Genomic DNA, 15172 nt, shown 5'->3' on the forward strand with positions numbered 1-15172 from the left:
GAGAAAAAAATGGCAATTGTCCTCCCTTGCTAGCAAGTTGGCTAAAACACTGCAAGCTAGCTAACTTAAGCTTCTCACATCTTCATGTGAAATAATAAGATTTATAATGAAATAATATCCCCTGGCAAACATTCTTATACTTGCCAGTGTAATCTACAACATTATCCTAATTTGATATGCTGCTTCAATGCATTCGCTCCCATATTAGCCAAAAATAGAATGTCCATTTGTCGTCATGAAGAAAAAACACATAGCTTGTTTTAGCCTAGAATAATGTGATCACTTCTAAACAAAAAACATTTTGTGGGATTCTATAAGGCTACAATGTTGTTTGGTTTATTATTTGAACATTCGCTGAGATTATATTTGGTTATCAATGCAAAAAAAGCACATCTCACAGCTGTTTTTACCAGTAGCCTGGAACCACTAGTTATTACATCGAAAACAAAATACATTTGGGAGGGGGGGGGATAATAAGGCTACAATGTTTTTTCGTTTACTGTTTGAACAGTTGCTGAGATTATATTTGCTTATCAATGCAAAATAGGCTACTTTGATGCATAGCCAATAGCATATAGATCAGATCAAGGAACCAAGCAAGCTTCATTGCCTACACGGCTACGGAAGGGATGATACGGCACGTTAGAATTGTCATCTGGCATGGAAGTACGTCGAATGTCGGCGCACACTACAAGCGCACCCTTTTGTGACGAAAAACCACACTGACATGCTCAGTAGACCGAGTTTGCGTATTCTGTGTAGACCCCTTAAAAAGAGGGAGGGTAGGACATAAAATAAGAGCAGCCAAGATAAGGTTTGCTTACTAGAGGGCCTCCTGCTCCAAAGCCCAACACAAACCATGGCGGATGATAAACAAATACGTCGTCACTAACATGTTATATAGGCTCAATCCCAATACACCCCCCCATCGAGTCGTGGTGGTATCCCAATTCAACTTTGAGCAAGGCGTAGTGCCTTTTCAGGAGCAGACTTTCTATCAAGTGTTTCCCAAAACTCCCATGAAGCTCTGCGACCCAACACTGGAGAGTTGCTTCAAGAATAATGGCTGACAAAAATACTAGGCCGTAAACAAATGTAAGTAATTGTAACTTCACAACGAATCATGTAAAACATTAACTAACATATTCCTCTTAACTGTAAATGTGGAGACAAACAATCATGTATATTTTTCTTAAATGTTAATTTAAGCAAATTGTTATTTAACAAGCTGACTAGCTAACATAGCCAGCTAGATATACATTTAGCTGGCTTTATGTGCGTTTGAAATTTGTATGAATTGTAATTCTTGTTATTTAATGCAGGGATGCAAACTGGTGAGGGCCCAAAAAGGTGAAACGGAAACGCATCAATACTGTGTAAACTGCCAAACAATTGCCTTATTTTCAGAGTAGGGTTGTCAAGATACCAACATTTTACTAACGATGTGATGCCAAGTCAAGTATCAAGATACCATTTTCTATATGTTCTGCACCTGTGCTACACAAAAACAAAACAGATCCATCTCCTTCCTATGATTATATTGGTTTAGGGCTGTCCACGACAACTTTTTTTCTTTTCTTGGTCTGTTCTTTTGACCAATCGAAATTTTTAAATGTGTATTTTTCCCTTATAGACACACCCTATATGTTTTAATAAAATCAACTATATGTAGGCTACTGAGCTTGTCTGATGCTTTAAGCACACTGATTAAATAATTATGACACAAATGACTAGAGGGAGTCTGAAATCCAGATTGCCTAACCAGAAAATTAAAAAGTTCCCAACCCTTTTCCTCCCGCTGCTGCTAGCCTTTGCAGATTCTGATTTTACGCTCCTAATAGGCTACACCACGGGTCAGCAACCTTTTCCATTTGGAGTGCCAATTATTCATACCATTTCTACCGATCTGCGTGGCCGTTATGATTTTCATATGCACATTTTCGTGGAACAGTTTCATTTCATTTATAATAAAGTCTTCGTATCTCAAAATCATTGTCATGTGTTTAATCAAAATTCTATCCAAATCTAAATGAAAATGATAAATCTAAAAAGTAACTTCTATTACCATGCCAACTATGTAAAAATAACCTAAATAAAGCCAACAAACAAAAATATTACAGCCTGCAGGTAGAAAATATCCTGATAAAAACAAATATCCTATAAATCACATTGGCTACACATGACCTGTCTGCAAGGAACTTGATACAATTTTTACATTTACATTTAAGTCATTTAGCAGACGCTCTTATCCAGAGCGACTTACAAATTGGTGCATTCACCTTATGATATCCAGTGGAACAACCACTTTACAATAGTGCATCTAACTCTTTTAAGGGGGGGGGGGGGTTAGAAGGATTACTTTATCCTATCCTAGGTATTCCTTAAAGAGGTGGGGTTTCAGGTGTCTCCGGAAGGTGGTGATTGACTCCGCTGACCTGGCGTCGTGAGGGAGTTTGTTCCACCATTGGGGTGCCAGAGCAGCGAACAGTTTTGACTGGGCTGAGCGGGAACTGTACTTCCTCAGAGGTAGGGAGGCGAGCAGGCCAGAGGTGGATGAATGTACAATATATATACAATGTTTCAACTATTAACTTGGGTCAGGCCTGAAGCTCGTGCTAGAAAACTTGCACCATTGTATAAAATATTCCGGGCCCTCAAAGTTTCCTGCTCCAGTGAGCTCCGGACAGACATAGCTATAGGCTTTGTGCGCAATGGATAAGAAGAAAATCAGGTAGGCCTATTTTATGACGTTTCCACCGGAACAGAGCATGACATTTATTTCCCCCTTTCACGCTGAGTGGTTATCGAAAGAGAGCTGGAAAGATTTTTCAAATAGGCTACATTGAGGAACTATTGTCACTCAATGGATGTAAAAAATAAATAAACTTTGCTTACTTGCTGTTTGAGGTGAAATTAAAATTACTTGGAGAAGTTCCACAGTGTTGGCGAGTTCGATCCCCAAATGGCCACATTTATAGGCCTACATTTGCGCACAGGCCAGGTAGCCTCATGCTCTGTTCCTTCTATGTATAATTAGGTGTCCTTACTCAACATTGACAGGAGCGCTACAAACAAAAGACAAAGAATAAAATTGACCACTCCTAAATGAAATGAAATAAACCAAAACGTGTTCCTCACAAGTGTAGCCGCGGTTGTGCGCTCCGTGAACAACGTGTCCACTGACAATGAGAACGGTAAAAGACAAATAATAATAATAGTAAACTGAATGCATTTTCAGAAATTACCGTAGCCAAACATTGTAGATTAAAATGTATGGGAATTAATGGTAAAATGTACTACTGGTACTGGTGTGTCATCCCCACGGCCTATCGTGGGGATGACCAACAGCCTATCGTCCATTGACCAACAGCCTATCGTCCTAACAATTGACTAAATGAGGTCAGCCCTACATGCAAGGGATGTTTTGTTTAGCTTTTTTATTTTGCATGTGCCATATATAGTTCCTTAAGTGTTTACACTTGGATGTTTAAGTACATTTTTAAAGCATTATAAAAAAGGCAAAAAATATATTTAGCAGAAAGTTTTACAGCTGATTTGCTCATATCCAAATAGATAGTTTTTTGCCATCCAAGTTACCAAGTTAGCTAGCTAGGTAACATTACTAAACAAGATCATTTGTTATTAAAAAAAAAATGTGCGGCCCACAAGTAGTTTAAAATGGCCCGTGACCCGATTTATGGAATTCTATAAAATGCGCGATTCGTGGTAGAAAGGGGAGAAGACATAGCTCCGATAATACAGGGCATAACTTTTGAGTTGTTTGGTCTATAGACACGCGGTTTTCAGCGATGTAAAGCCGCAATGTGGTCGCTGTGCTCTGTTTTCCCCTCTATGACAGTGGCACTCGGAGATTGCGATGACAGTGAAGCCTAGTCAGACCGTAATGTGCACTTGTTCTTACAGCCGAAGTTCAAATATACAATATATTCACGTTTCTCGCGCTCGAGCCGCTCCAATAATTACACAAATGTAACAGAAGCCTCACTGTCAGCACACCCCAGATCGCCATCACGGCTAAATAACATTTTAAAACTGATGGAGATGTGCAGAAAGAGGGAACGGAGAGAAGCAGCTGAGTAGGCTAATGTAGGCCTAATGCTAATGGCTGGTTAGGTGATGCGGCTGACTGATGACAGCTGTCACACGTGATATTGGATGAAGCACCGATTCTGATGACACATCTGACATCACGCTCTGAACTGTGTTTGATATTCTCATTGTAGAAAGCGCAGGGATGCATTCTGTGCTCAGTCAATTTTGATATGAGAAACATGCGGGTGTGAAAGATTCAGCAGACTGCTGGCATTACACATCTGGCTAAAATACTACTGTAGCTCTGCTGGAGTCACTTTTATTGATAACTTTGACACCTTCTGTAAACAGAAGATACTCTACAGGAATGACGGAGTCCATCCAAATCATCTTGGCTCCTGGACTCTGTCCCCGCATTTCAAGGCTACGTTGAAACAATGAGTCGTCATAATGCTGCATCAAATGTACATGATCATTGGCAAACACAATGTAAGAAATTCAATTTATGTACCCTTAATTGCACTGAATACATATGTTTATCCTACAGCTATTGTAAGCAGAAATTGATCCTATAAACCAGAGTTACACTGTTAGCACTGAGGCGGTGTGCAATAGTAGGAAGACCACTTTATTCAGCTCACCCTGCACTATCAGCGTCAACGTAAATAACATGATTAAGTCTACTTCTGATAAGCTTCCCAGTAAAGCATGAAAAACAATCCAGCAACCCAGAAAAGTGCTAAAAATAGCCCATGTTAACACATGTAGCCTAAGAAACAAGGTCCATGAAGTCAATAACTTGCTTGTAACGGATGACATTGATATTCTGACTCTCTCTGAAACTCACTTAGATAACACCTTTGATGATTCAGTAGTAGCAAAACATGGTTACAACATCTACAGAAAAGACCGAAATGCCAATGGAGGCGGTGTTGCGGTCTATATTGAGGACCACATTCGTGTAAAGCTTAGAGACGATCTAATGTTAAATACTGTTGAAGTAATATGGCTACAGGTTCATCTGCCTCACCTGAAGCCCATTCTTTTGGGAAGCTGCTATAGACCACCAAGTGCAAACAGTCAGTATCTGGATAATATGTGTGAAATGCTTGATAATGTATGTGATATCAGAGAAATATAATTTCCAGGTGATTTAAATATTGACTGGCTATAATCAAGCTGCCCACTCAGGAAAAAACTTCAAACTGTAACCAGTGCCTGGAACCTGGATCAGGTTGTCAGTCAACCTACCAGGGTAGATATAAACAGCACAGGAATTAAATCATCAACATGTATTGATCACATCTTTACTAATGCAGCAGATATTTGCTTTAAAGCAGTATTCAAATCCATAGGATGTAGTGATCACAATATAATAGCCATATCTAGGAAAACCAAAGTTCCAAAGGCTGGGCCTAATATAGTGTATAAGAGGTTATACAATAAGTTTTCTAGTGATTCATATGTTGATGAAGTAAAGAATATTTGCTGGTCTGTGGTGTGTAGTGAGGCGCAACCAGACACTGCACTTGACGCATTTATGAAACTACTTATTCCAGTTACTAATAAGCACACACCCATTAAGAAAATTACTAAAAACTGTTAACCTGATGAGGACAGGGGGCGCTGTTTTCACTTTGGGGGGAAATCGTGCCCAATTTAAACGGCCTCGTACTCAATTCTTGCTCGTACAATATGCATATTATTATTACTATTGGATAGAAAACACTCTAGTTTCTAAAACCGTTTGAATTTTGTCTGTGGGTAAAACAGAACTCATTTGGCAGCACACTTTGTGACCAGGAAGTGGAAAAACTGAAATCTATGTTCTGTTCAAGGTCATACACCTTCCCCTAGGTGTCAAGAGGAAGTGAGAGGAGAAATTAGTTGATTATCTTGTTCTGAGGTGGAATACATCCTCTTGGAACAACGTGTCCCCCATTTTCTGTTTTCTGCAAGGCGCGTGCTGAAAAGCTGTCGTTATGGGCGAATACTATCTCCTGCGTTGATTTTATTTGATACATGTCACAATATCATCGTAAAGTATGTTTTGTCAATATAGTTTTATTAGATATTTGAATTTTTTTCGGGACCTTAGGCGTGTTGCTTTGTCTGCATATGTTCAGGAAGGATAGCTTCGCGCCACTTGGCCAGTGTGCTTGCTAATTCAAGAGGGAAAAACGAAGTTCTGATACCAAACAAAGACGGTTCTGGACAAAGGACCCCTTGTACAACATTCTGATGGAAAATCACCAAAGGTAGAACCCATTTTGGGATGCAATTTCATATATCTGTCGAACTGTGTACTATTATTTTTGCGTTCAGGTTTTGGGCTTTCACTTACCATAACTAAGCCTTATGTCGTAATGAAGATATTTTTAGAATTCTAACACTGCGATTGCATTAAGAACTAATGAATCTATCGTTTCCTATACAACATGTATTTTTTTGTAATGTTTATGAATAGCTATTTGGTCAGAATAGGTGAGAGTCTAATAGAAATATCTGCACATTCTGGGAAAAAGATGCTACGTTAGCATATTGTGTAACCACTGATTTCAGCTCTAAATATGCACATTTTCGAACAAAACAAAGTGTATGTATAACCTGATGTTATAGGACTGTCATCTGAGGAAGGTTTATGAAGGTTAGTGAAATTTAATATCTTTTGCTGGTTTATTCGCTAACGCTAACGTGCCTATTGCTATCGCTAACGTGCCTTGATGAATGAATGCGGTAGTGTGGTAGGCTATTGTAGTAAGCTAATATAATGCTATATTGTGTTTTCGCTGTAAAACACTTAAAAAATCTGAAATATTGGCTGGATTCACAAGATGTTTGTCTTTAATTTGCTGTACACCATCGATTTTTCAGAAATGTTTTATGATGAGTATATAGCTATTTCACGTTGGTCTCTATAATTACTCTGGCTGCTTCGGTGCTATTTTTGACGGTAGCTGTGATGTTAGCTGCATTGTAAAACTGACTTATACCTCAAATATGCACATTTTTCGAACAAAACATAGATTTATTGTGTAACATGTTATAGGACTGTCATCTGATGAAGTTGTTTCTTGGTTAGTTTGGTTGGTTCTAGGTTAGTTAGGTTGGCTTTGTGCATGCTACCTGTGCTGTGAAAAATGTCTGTCCTTTTTTGTATTTGGTGGTGAGCTAACATAAATATACGTGGTGTTTTCGCTGTAAAACATTTTAAAAATCGGACCTGTTGGCTGGATTCACAAGATGTGTATCTTTCATTTTCTGTATTGGACTTGTTAATGTGTGAAAGTTAAATATTTCTAAAAAATATTTTTTTAATTTCGCGCTCTGGCTTTTCAGTGGAATGTGGGAGGAGTTCCGCTAGCGGAACACCAGAGTCAGACAGGTTAAATCACCTTGGATTGATGAGGAATTGAAAAATGGTATGGTTGGCAATTAAGTCTGGCTGCCCAACTAATTGGCAAACATACTACAAATTAAGAAATCATGTGACTGAAGAAAACTACACTATGAAACAAAGACAAATTATATAAAAAAAATTAGTAAAAAGCTTTGGGGCACCTTAAATGAAATTTTGGGTAAAAAAGCGAATTCGGCTCCTTTGTTCATTGAATCAGATGGCTTCTTCTTTAACTTCTTATGGCTGCAGGGGCAGTAAAACCTGAGAAGTTCCACTTCCTGTTTGAATTGTTTCTGAGGTGGCAGATTTTCAACCAAGCTCTCATTGAAATTACAGCGAGATATTGATGAGTTTTCACTTCCTACGGCTTCCACTGGATGTCAACAGTCAATAGAACTTTGTCTGATGACTCTGACTCTAAGGGGGGCCGAAGGAGACAGGAATGAGTAATCACTGCCACGAGCTGATCACGCATTCACCATGCGCCTTCACATGAGTAGGACGTCCGTTCCATCGCTCTTCTGAAGTCGATCTAATTCTCCGGTTGGAACGTTATTCAAGATGTATGTTAACAACATTCTAAAGATTGATTCAGTACATCGTTTGACATGTTTCTACTGACTGTTACGGAACTTTTGGACATTGTCACATTATAGCGGATGCGCTTTGTGACTTTGGAATTGTTTACCGCTAACCAAAGTAGCTAATTGGACATAAATAACGGACATTATCGAACAAATCAAGCATTTATTGTTGACCTGGGATTCCTAGGACTGCATTCTGATGAAGTTCATCAAAGGTAAGGAAACATTCATCATGTAGTTTCTGTTGACCCCAACATGGCGGCTAATTTGGCTATTGTTCTGAGCTCCGTCTCAGATTATTGCATGATTTGCTTTTTCCGTAAAGTTTTTTTTAAATCTGACACAGCGGTTGCATTAAGGAGAGGTATATCTATAATTCCATGTGTATAACTTGTATTATCATCCACATTTATGATGAGTATTTCTGTTGAAACGATGTGGCTATGCAAAATCACTTGATGTTTTTGGAACTAGTGAATGTAACGCGCCAATGTAAACTCAGATGTTTTGTTATAAATATGAACTTTATCAAACAAAACATGCATGTATTGTGTAACATGAAGTCCTATGAGTGTCATCTGATGAAGATAATCAAAGGTTAGTGATTAATTTTATCTCTATTTCTGCTTTTTGTGAAAGCTATCTTTCCCTGGAAAAATGGCTGTGCTTATTGTGGTGACCTAACAATCGTTTGTAGTGCTTATTTGAAATCGGCATATTTGAAATCGGACACTTTGGTGGGATTAACAACAAGATAACCTTTAAACTGATATAAGACACATGTATGTTTGAGGAATTTTAATTATGAGATTTCTGTTTGAATTTGGCGCCCTGCACTTTCACTGGCTGCTGTCATATCAATCCCGGTAGCAGGATGCAACCATAAGAAGTTAATGACTTTTTCATTGGCAAGATTAGCAAACTTGGGGATGACATGCCAGCAACAAACATTCACACTACACATCCAAGTATATCAGACCAAATTATGAAAGACAAGAATTCTACTTTTGAATTCTGTAAAGTCAGTGTGTCAGAGGTGAAAAAATTATTGTTGTCTATCAACAATGACAAGCCACCAGGGTCTGACAATCTAGATGGAAAATGACTGAGGATAATAGCAGATGATATTGCCACTCCTATTTGCCACATAGTCAATTTAAGCCTACTAGAGAGCGTGTGCCCTCAGGCCTAGAGGGAAGCTCAAGTCATTCTGCTACCCAAGAATAGTAAAGCCCCCTTTACTGGCTCAAATAGCTGACCAATCAGCTTATTACCTACCCTTATTAAACTTCTGGAATAAATTGTGTCTGACCAAATACATGGATATTTCACAGTAAAAAAAATTAACAACAGAATTTCAGCATGCTTATAGGGAAGAACACTCAACAAGCACAGCACTTACACAAATGACTGATGATAAAATTATTGTGGGGGCTGTCTTGTTAGACTTTGGTGCAGCTTTTGACATTATCGATCATAGTCTGCTGCTGGAAAAATGTGTGTTATGGCTTTACACCCCCTGCTATATTGTTGATAAAGAGTTACTTGTCTAACAGAACAGAGGACATTCTTTAAATGGAAGCCTCTCAAAAATAATCCAGTTAGAATCAGAAATTCCCCAGGGTAGCTGGTTAGGCCCCTTGCTTGTTTCAATTTTTACTAATGATATGCCACTGGCTTTGAGTAAAGCCAGTAAAGCCAGAGTGTCTATGTATGCGGATGACTCAACACTATACACGTCAGCTACTACAGCAACTGAAATGACTGCAACACTCAAAGAGCTGCAGTCAGTTTCAGAGTGGGTGGCAAGGAATAAGTTAGCCCAAAAACTAAAATCATTGTATTTGGAACAAAACACTCACTAAACCCTAAACCTCAACTCATGTAATAAATAATGTGGAAATTGAGCAAGTTGAGATGACTAAACTGCTTGGAGTAACCCTAGATTGTAAACGGTCATGGTCAAACCATATTAACGCAGTAGTAGCTACGATGGGGAGAAGGCTGTCTATAATAAAGCAATGCTCTGCCTTAACACTATCAACCAGGCAGGTCTACAGGCCCTAGTTTTGTCACACCATGACTACTGTTCAGTCTGGAGGTCAGGTGCCACAAAAAAAAGACAATTGGCTCAGAACAGGGCAGCATGGCTGGCCCTTGGATGTACACAGAGAGCTAATAATAATATGCATGTCAATCTCTCCTGGCTGAAAGTGGAGGAGATTGACTTCATCACTACTTTTATTTATGAGAGGTACATGTTGAATGCACCGAGCTGTCTGTCTAAACTACAGGCACACAGCTCGGACACCCATGCATACCCCACAAGACATGCAACAAGAGGTCTCTTCACAGTCCCCAAGTCCAGAACAGACTATGGGAAGCACACAGTACTACATAGAGCCATGACTACATGGAACTCTATTCCACATCAAGTAACTGACGCAAGCAGTAAAATTAGATTTAAAAAACAGGGGGGAAAAACACTTTATGGAACAGCGGGGACTGTGAAGCAACACAAACATTGGCACATACACACACACGATAACATAAGCACTATACATACACATGGATTTAGTACTGTAGATATGTGGTAGTGGTGGAGTAGGGGCCTAAGGGCACACTATGTGTTGTGAAATCTGTGAATGTATTGTAATGTTTTTAAAACTGTATAAACTGCCTTAATTTTGCTGGACCCCAGGAAGAGTAGCTAATGGGGATCCATAATAAATACAAATACGTAGTAGCTGATCCGTGTATGGACCCTAAAACATTTGGTATTAATATTAGTTCAGAACAGTGGTTTTAATGTTTAATTGCTTCCACTGGTTCAGTAATTGCAGAAAATGACTGAGCAAATGAAACGCAACTGTTAAAATGTCAAACTGCTATTATGGAATGTCATGCTTCAGTACTACTCCACATTGAACTACAGGTACATTACGGGCATATTGTTATTTTGCAGTTCTCATACTGTATGTTACTCATATGGTAAGTACGTATTTCTTGCATGAGAAATATAAGGAAAGCTATTAATGCCACCAGTACAGGTATTGTGAAAAACACAAGTCTCGTCATCAATGAATTGCGTGGTAGGCTATCCTTTGGCTGCTTCTTCTGTTCGCGAGTGATGCAGTAAAATGTTCCATTCCATAGGGTTATCTCTCCGTGTAACTAGTTGCTCCATTTGAGGGACACTCGAAAACAGGGGGGGGGGGGGGGGGGGCATTGGCATGCCAGTCCCTGACACAAGCACTATTTACTGGTTAAATCCCACCCAGACAGCCTCTCGGTATTTCCAAAGCCCATTCATTAACACAAATACATTTAGTAATTCCCTAGTGATGATGCGCTCTAGAACTCACGTGGTTTCTCCCTCGCCGTCTGCCGTAGTTGCGTCTCACCAGTGTCTTGTAGTTCTGGTTCTTCTTGGTCAAGTAGTAGTACAGGACACAATCGGACACACACTGCAGAGAGAGAGATGACAGAGGGACATATGAGCCCATGAAACATTTAAATAACAGACAACAAATGCAAACCATGTGCTTTTGGGTTTGTTGGATTAACTTCATAAACATATGGGGGAGAGTGGAGAATAGGCTTTACTACAGAGTAAAATCACCAGAGAATGAATTCAATCCACCGTAGCTCACCTTTCTCTCTAGATAAGAAGCAATGAGGCCAAAATTTTTTGGGTGCTGAACAAACCTGTGAGAAAAACAAGGGAAAATAGTCACGGTTAAAGCTACATTTTGGGATTCAAAAAATAAACGGCAGCCCCGCCACTTGTTTTGGTATACAGCTGAGGGATGGTTGCCTGGCTACCCAGACTCCTTGGTCCGGCCAAAGGCTACACCACGTCCACGGACTTAAGTTTCTTCTCTGCAAAAGTCTGGATCTGAGTACCTGCCCGACACGTCACCAAATGCAAACACATTCGGGGCTGTCTGATTGGTCCAGAAACCGATGGGTTGGGCCAGAGCCAGAAAACGTGGGTAATGTGTCAATCCAATCACTGATGACTGTTTTCTACAATGCCCCTTGTGCCCCTCACAACAAATTACTTCAGCGATGGCAGTCTCGGACTAAAGTACGTAGCAAACAACTTCAGTGTGAGTCGTCAGGCTAGATGGTGCTAAAGAAATATATCCCCTCTTCAATTCATAGCCAAAGATCTTCTGCTAAGTGAAAGAAAACAATGTTGAGTTAGGATGCCACTAACCTCCATAAAAAATATTTGCAGCCTAGAGTCGCTAAATGCTTTTCTATCGTCGGCAGGCATTTGATACATTTTGGAATTCCAAGTGAACTTGGATTCGCGGTGGGAAACAATTTAAATCATTTACGAGGAAATTTGTTCAGAATGATATTTTTCCACAAAGCACTAGCCAAGAGGTCAGAGAACTATCTGTGGATAAGATACAGAATATTGGAGGGCCTCCCGAGTGGCACAGCGGTCTAAGGCACTGCATCACAGTGCTAGAGGCGTTACTACAGACCCGTGTTCGATCCAGGGCTGGATCACAACCGGCTGTGATCGGGAGTCCCATAGGGCGGCGCACAATTGGCCCCGAATGAATGATTGATACAATAGCCTATAGAAGTATTGAAATTTAGGTCTAAGTAATGTACGGTAGATATTAAGACTAAACAGGATATCCCTTAGGTATACACTTCGATGGTGGTTATACACTTCGATGGTGGTTATACAAGGCTGCTATACTAAGCCAACTAATGATAATGACATTACTTATTATTATTTATTTTTTTCACCTTTATTTAACCAGGTAGGCAAATTGAGAACACGTTCTCATTTACAATTGCGACCTGGCCAAGATAAAGCAAAGCAGTTCGACACATACAACAACACATAGAGTAAAACAAACATACAGTCAATAATACAGTGAAAAATAAGTCTATATACAATATGAGCAAGTGAGGTGAGATAAGGGAGGTGAAGGCAAACAAAATATATATATATAAATAAATAAAAATATAAAAAGGCCATGGTGGCGAAGTAAATACAATATAGCAAGTAAAAAAAAAAAGTAGAGTAGAGATAGTAGAGATAGAAAAAGTAGAGATAGAAATAATGGGGTGCAAAGGAGCAAAATAAATAAATAAATAAATACAGTAGGTAAAGAGGTAGTTGTTTGGGCTAAATTATAGATGGGCTATGTACAGGTGCAGTAATCTATGAGCTGCTCTGACAGCTGGTGCTTAAAGCTAGTGAGGGAGATAAGTGTTTCCAGTTTCAGAGATTTTTGTAGTTCGGTCCAGTCATTGGCAGCAGAGAACTGGAAGGAGAGGCGGCCAAAGGAAGAATTGGTTTTGGGGGTGACCAGAGAGATATACCTGCTGGAGCGCGTGCTACAGGTAGGTGCTGCTATGGTGACCAGCGAGCTGAGATAAGGGGGGACTTTACCTAGCAGGGTCTTGTAGATGACCTGGAGCCAGTGGGTTTGGCGACGAGTATGAAGCGAGGGCCAGCCAACGAGAGTGTACAGGTCGCAGTGGTGGGTAGTATATGGGGCTTTGGTGACAAAACGGATGGCACTGTGATAGACTGCATCCAATTTATTGAGTAGGGTTTTGGAGGCTATTTTGTAAATGACATCACCGAAGTCGAGGATTGGTAGGATGGTCAGTTTTACAAGGGTATGTTTGGCAGCATGAGTGAAGAATGCTTTGTTGCGGAATAGGAAGCCAATTCTAGATTTAACTTTGGATTGGAGATGTTTGATGTGAGTCTGGAAGGAGAGTTTATAGTCTAACCAGACACCTAGGTATTTGTAGTTGTCCACATATTCTAAGTCAGAGCCGTCCAGAGTAGTGATGTTGGACAGGCGGGCAGGTGCAGGCAGCGATCGGTTGAAGAGCATGCATTTAGTTTTACTTGTATTTAAGAGCAAATGGAGGCCACGGAAGGAGAGTTGTATGGCATTGAAGCTCGCCTGGAGGGTTGTTAACACAGTGTCAAAAGAAGGGCCAGAAGTATACAGAATAGTGTCGTCTGCGAAGAGATGGATCAGAGAATCACCAGCAGCAAGAGCGACATCATTGATGTATACAGAGAAGAGAGTCGGTCCAAGAATTGAACCCTGTGGCACCCCCATAGAGACTGCCAGAGGCCCGGACAACAGACCCTCCGATTTGACACACTGAACTCGATCAGAGAAGTAGTTGGTGAACCAGGCGAGGCAATCATTAGAGAAACCAAGGCTGTCGAGTCTGCCGATGAGGATGTGGTGATTGACAGAGTCAAAAGCCTTGGCCAGGTCAATGAATACGGCTGCACAGTATTGTTTCCTATCGATGGCGGTTAAGATATCGTTTATGACCTTGAGCGTGGCTGAGGTGCACCCATGACCAGCTCTGAAACCAGATTGCATAGCGGAAAAGGTATGGTGGGATTCGAAATTGTCGTTAATCTGTTTGTTGACTTGGCTTTCGAAGACCTTAGAAAGGCAGGGTAGGATAGATATAGGTCTGTAGCTGTTAGGGTCAAGAGTGTCCCCCCCTTTGAAGAGGGGGATAACCGCAGCTGCTTTCCAATCTTTGGGAATCTCAGACGACACGAAAGAGAGATTGAAAAGGCTAGTAATAGGGGTGGCAACAATTTCAGCAGATAGTTTTAGAAAGAAAGGGTCCAGATTATCTAGCCCGGCTGATTTGTAAGGGTCCAGATTTTGCAGCTCTTTCAGAACATCAGCTGACTGTATTTGGGAGAAAGAGAAATGGGGAAGGCTTGGGCGAGTAGCAGAGGGGAGGGCAGTGCTGTTGACCGGGGTAGGGGTAGCCAGGTGGAAAGCATGGCCAGCCGTAGAAAAATGCTTATTGAAATTCTCAATTATAGTGGATTTGTCGGTGGTGACAGTGTTTCCTATCTTCAGTGCAGTTGGAAGCTGGGAGGAGGTGTTCTTATTCTCCATGGACTTTACAGTGTCCCAGAACTTTTTTGAATTTGTGTTGCAGGAAGCAAATTTCTGCTTGAAAAAGCTAGCCTTGGCTTTTCTAACTGCCTGTGTATATTGGTTTCTAGCTTCCCTGAAAAGTTGCATATCACGGGGGCTGTTCGATGCTAATGCAGAACGCCATAGGATGTTTTTCTGTTGGTTAAGGGCAGTCAGGTCAG

General features: G+C 40.4%; 1 protein-coding gene across 11 annotated transcripts in view; it reads right to left on the bottom strand.

The window, feature by feature from the left end:
- The window catches only part of LOC139537468 (nuclear receptor corepressor 1-like), a 121745-nt gene that overhangs the window by 67651 nt on the left and 38922 nt on the right, over positions 1 to 15172 (bottom strand). For all 11 annotated transcript variants that reach the window (XM_071338799.1, XM_071338795.1, XM_071338803.1 and 8 more), the window contains 2 exons: positions 11691 to 11745; positions 11403 to 11504 (listed from right to left, as the gene is read on the bottom strand). In XM_071338799.1, coding sequence (XP_071194900.1) covers positions 11403 to 11504; positions 11691 to 11745 — 157 coding nt within the window. The remainder of the gene's footprint in view (positions 1 to 11402; positions 11505 to 11690; positions 11746 to 15172) is intronic.

Source organism: Salvelinus alpinus, chromosome 13 (genome assembly GCF_045679555.1).
Source record: "Salvelinus alpinus chromosome 13, SLU_Salpinus.1, whole genome shotgun sequence".
Lineage (NCBI taxonomy): Eukaryota > Metazoa > Chordata > Actinopteri > Salmoniformes > Salmonidae > Salvelinus > Salvelinus alpinus.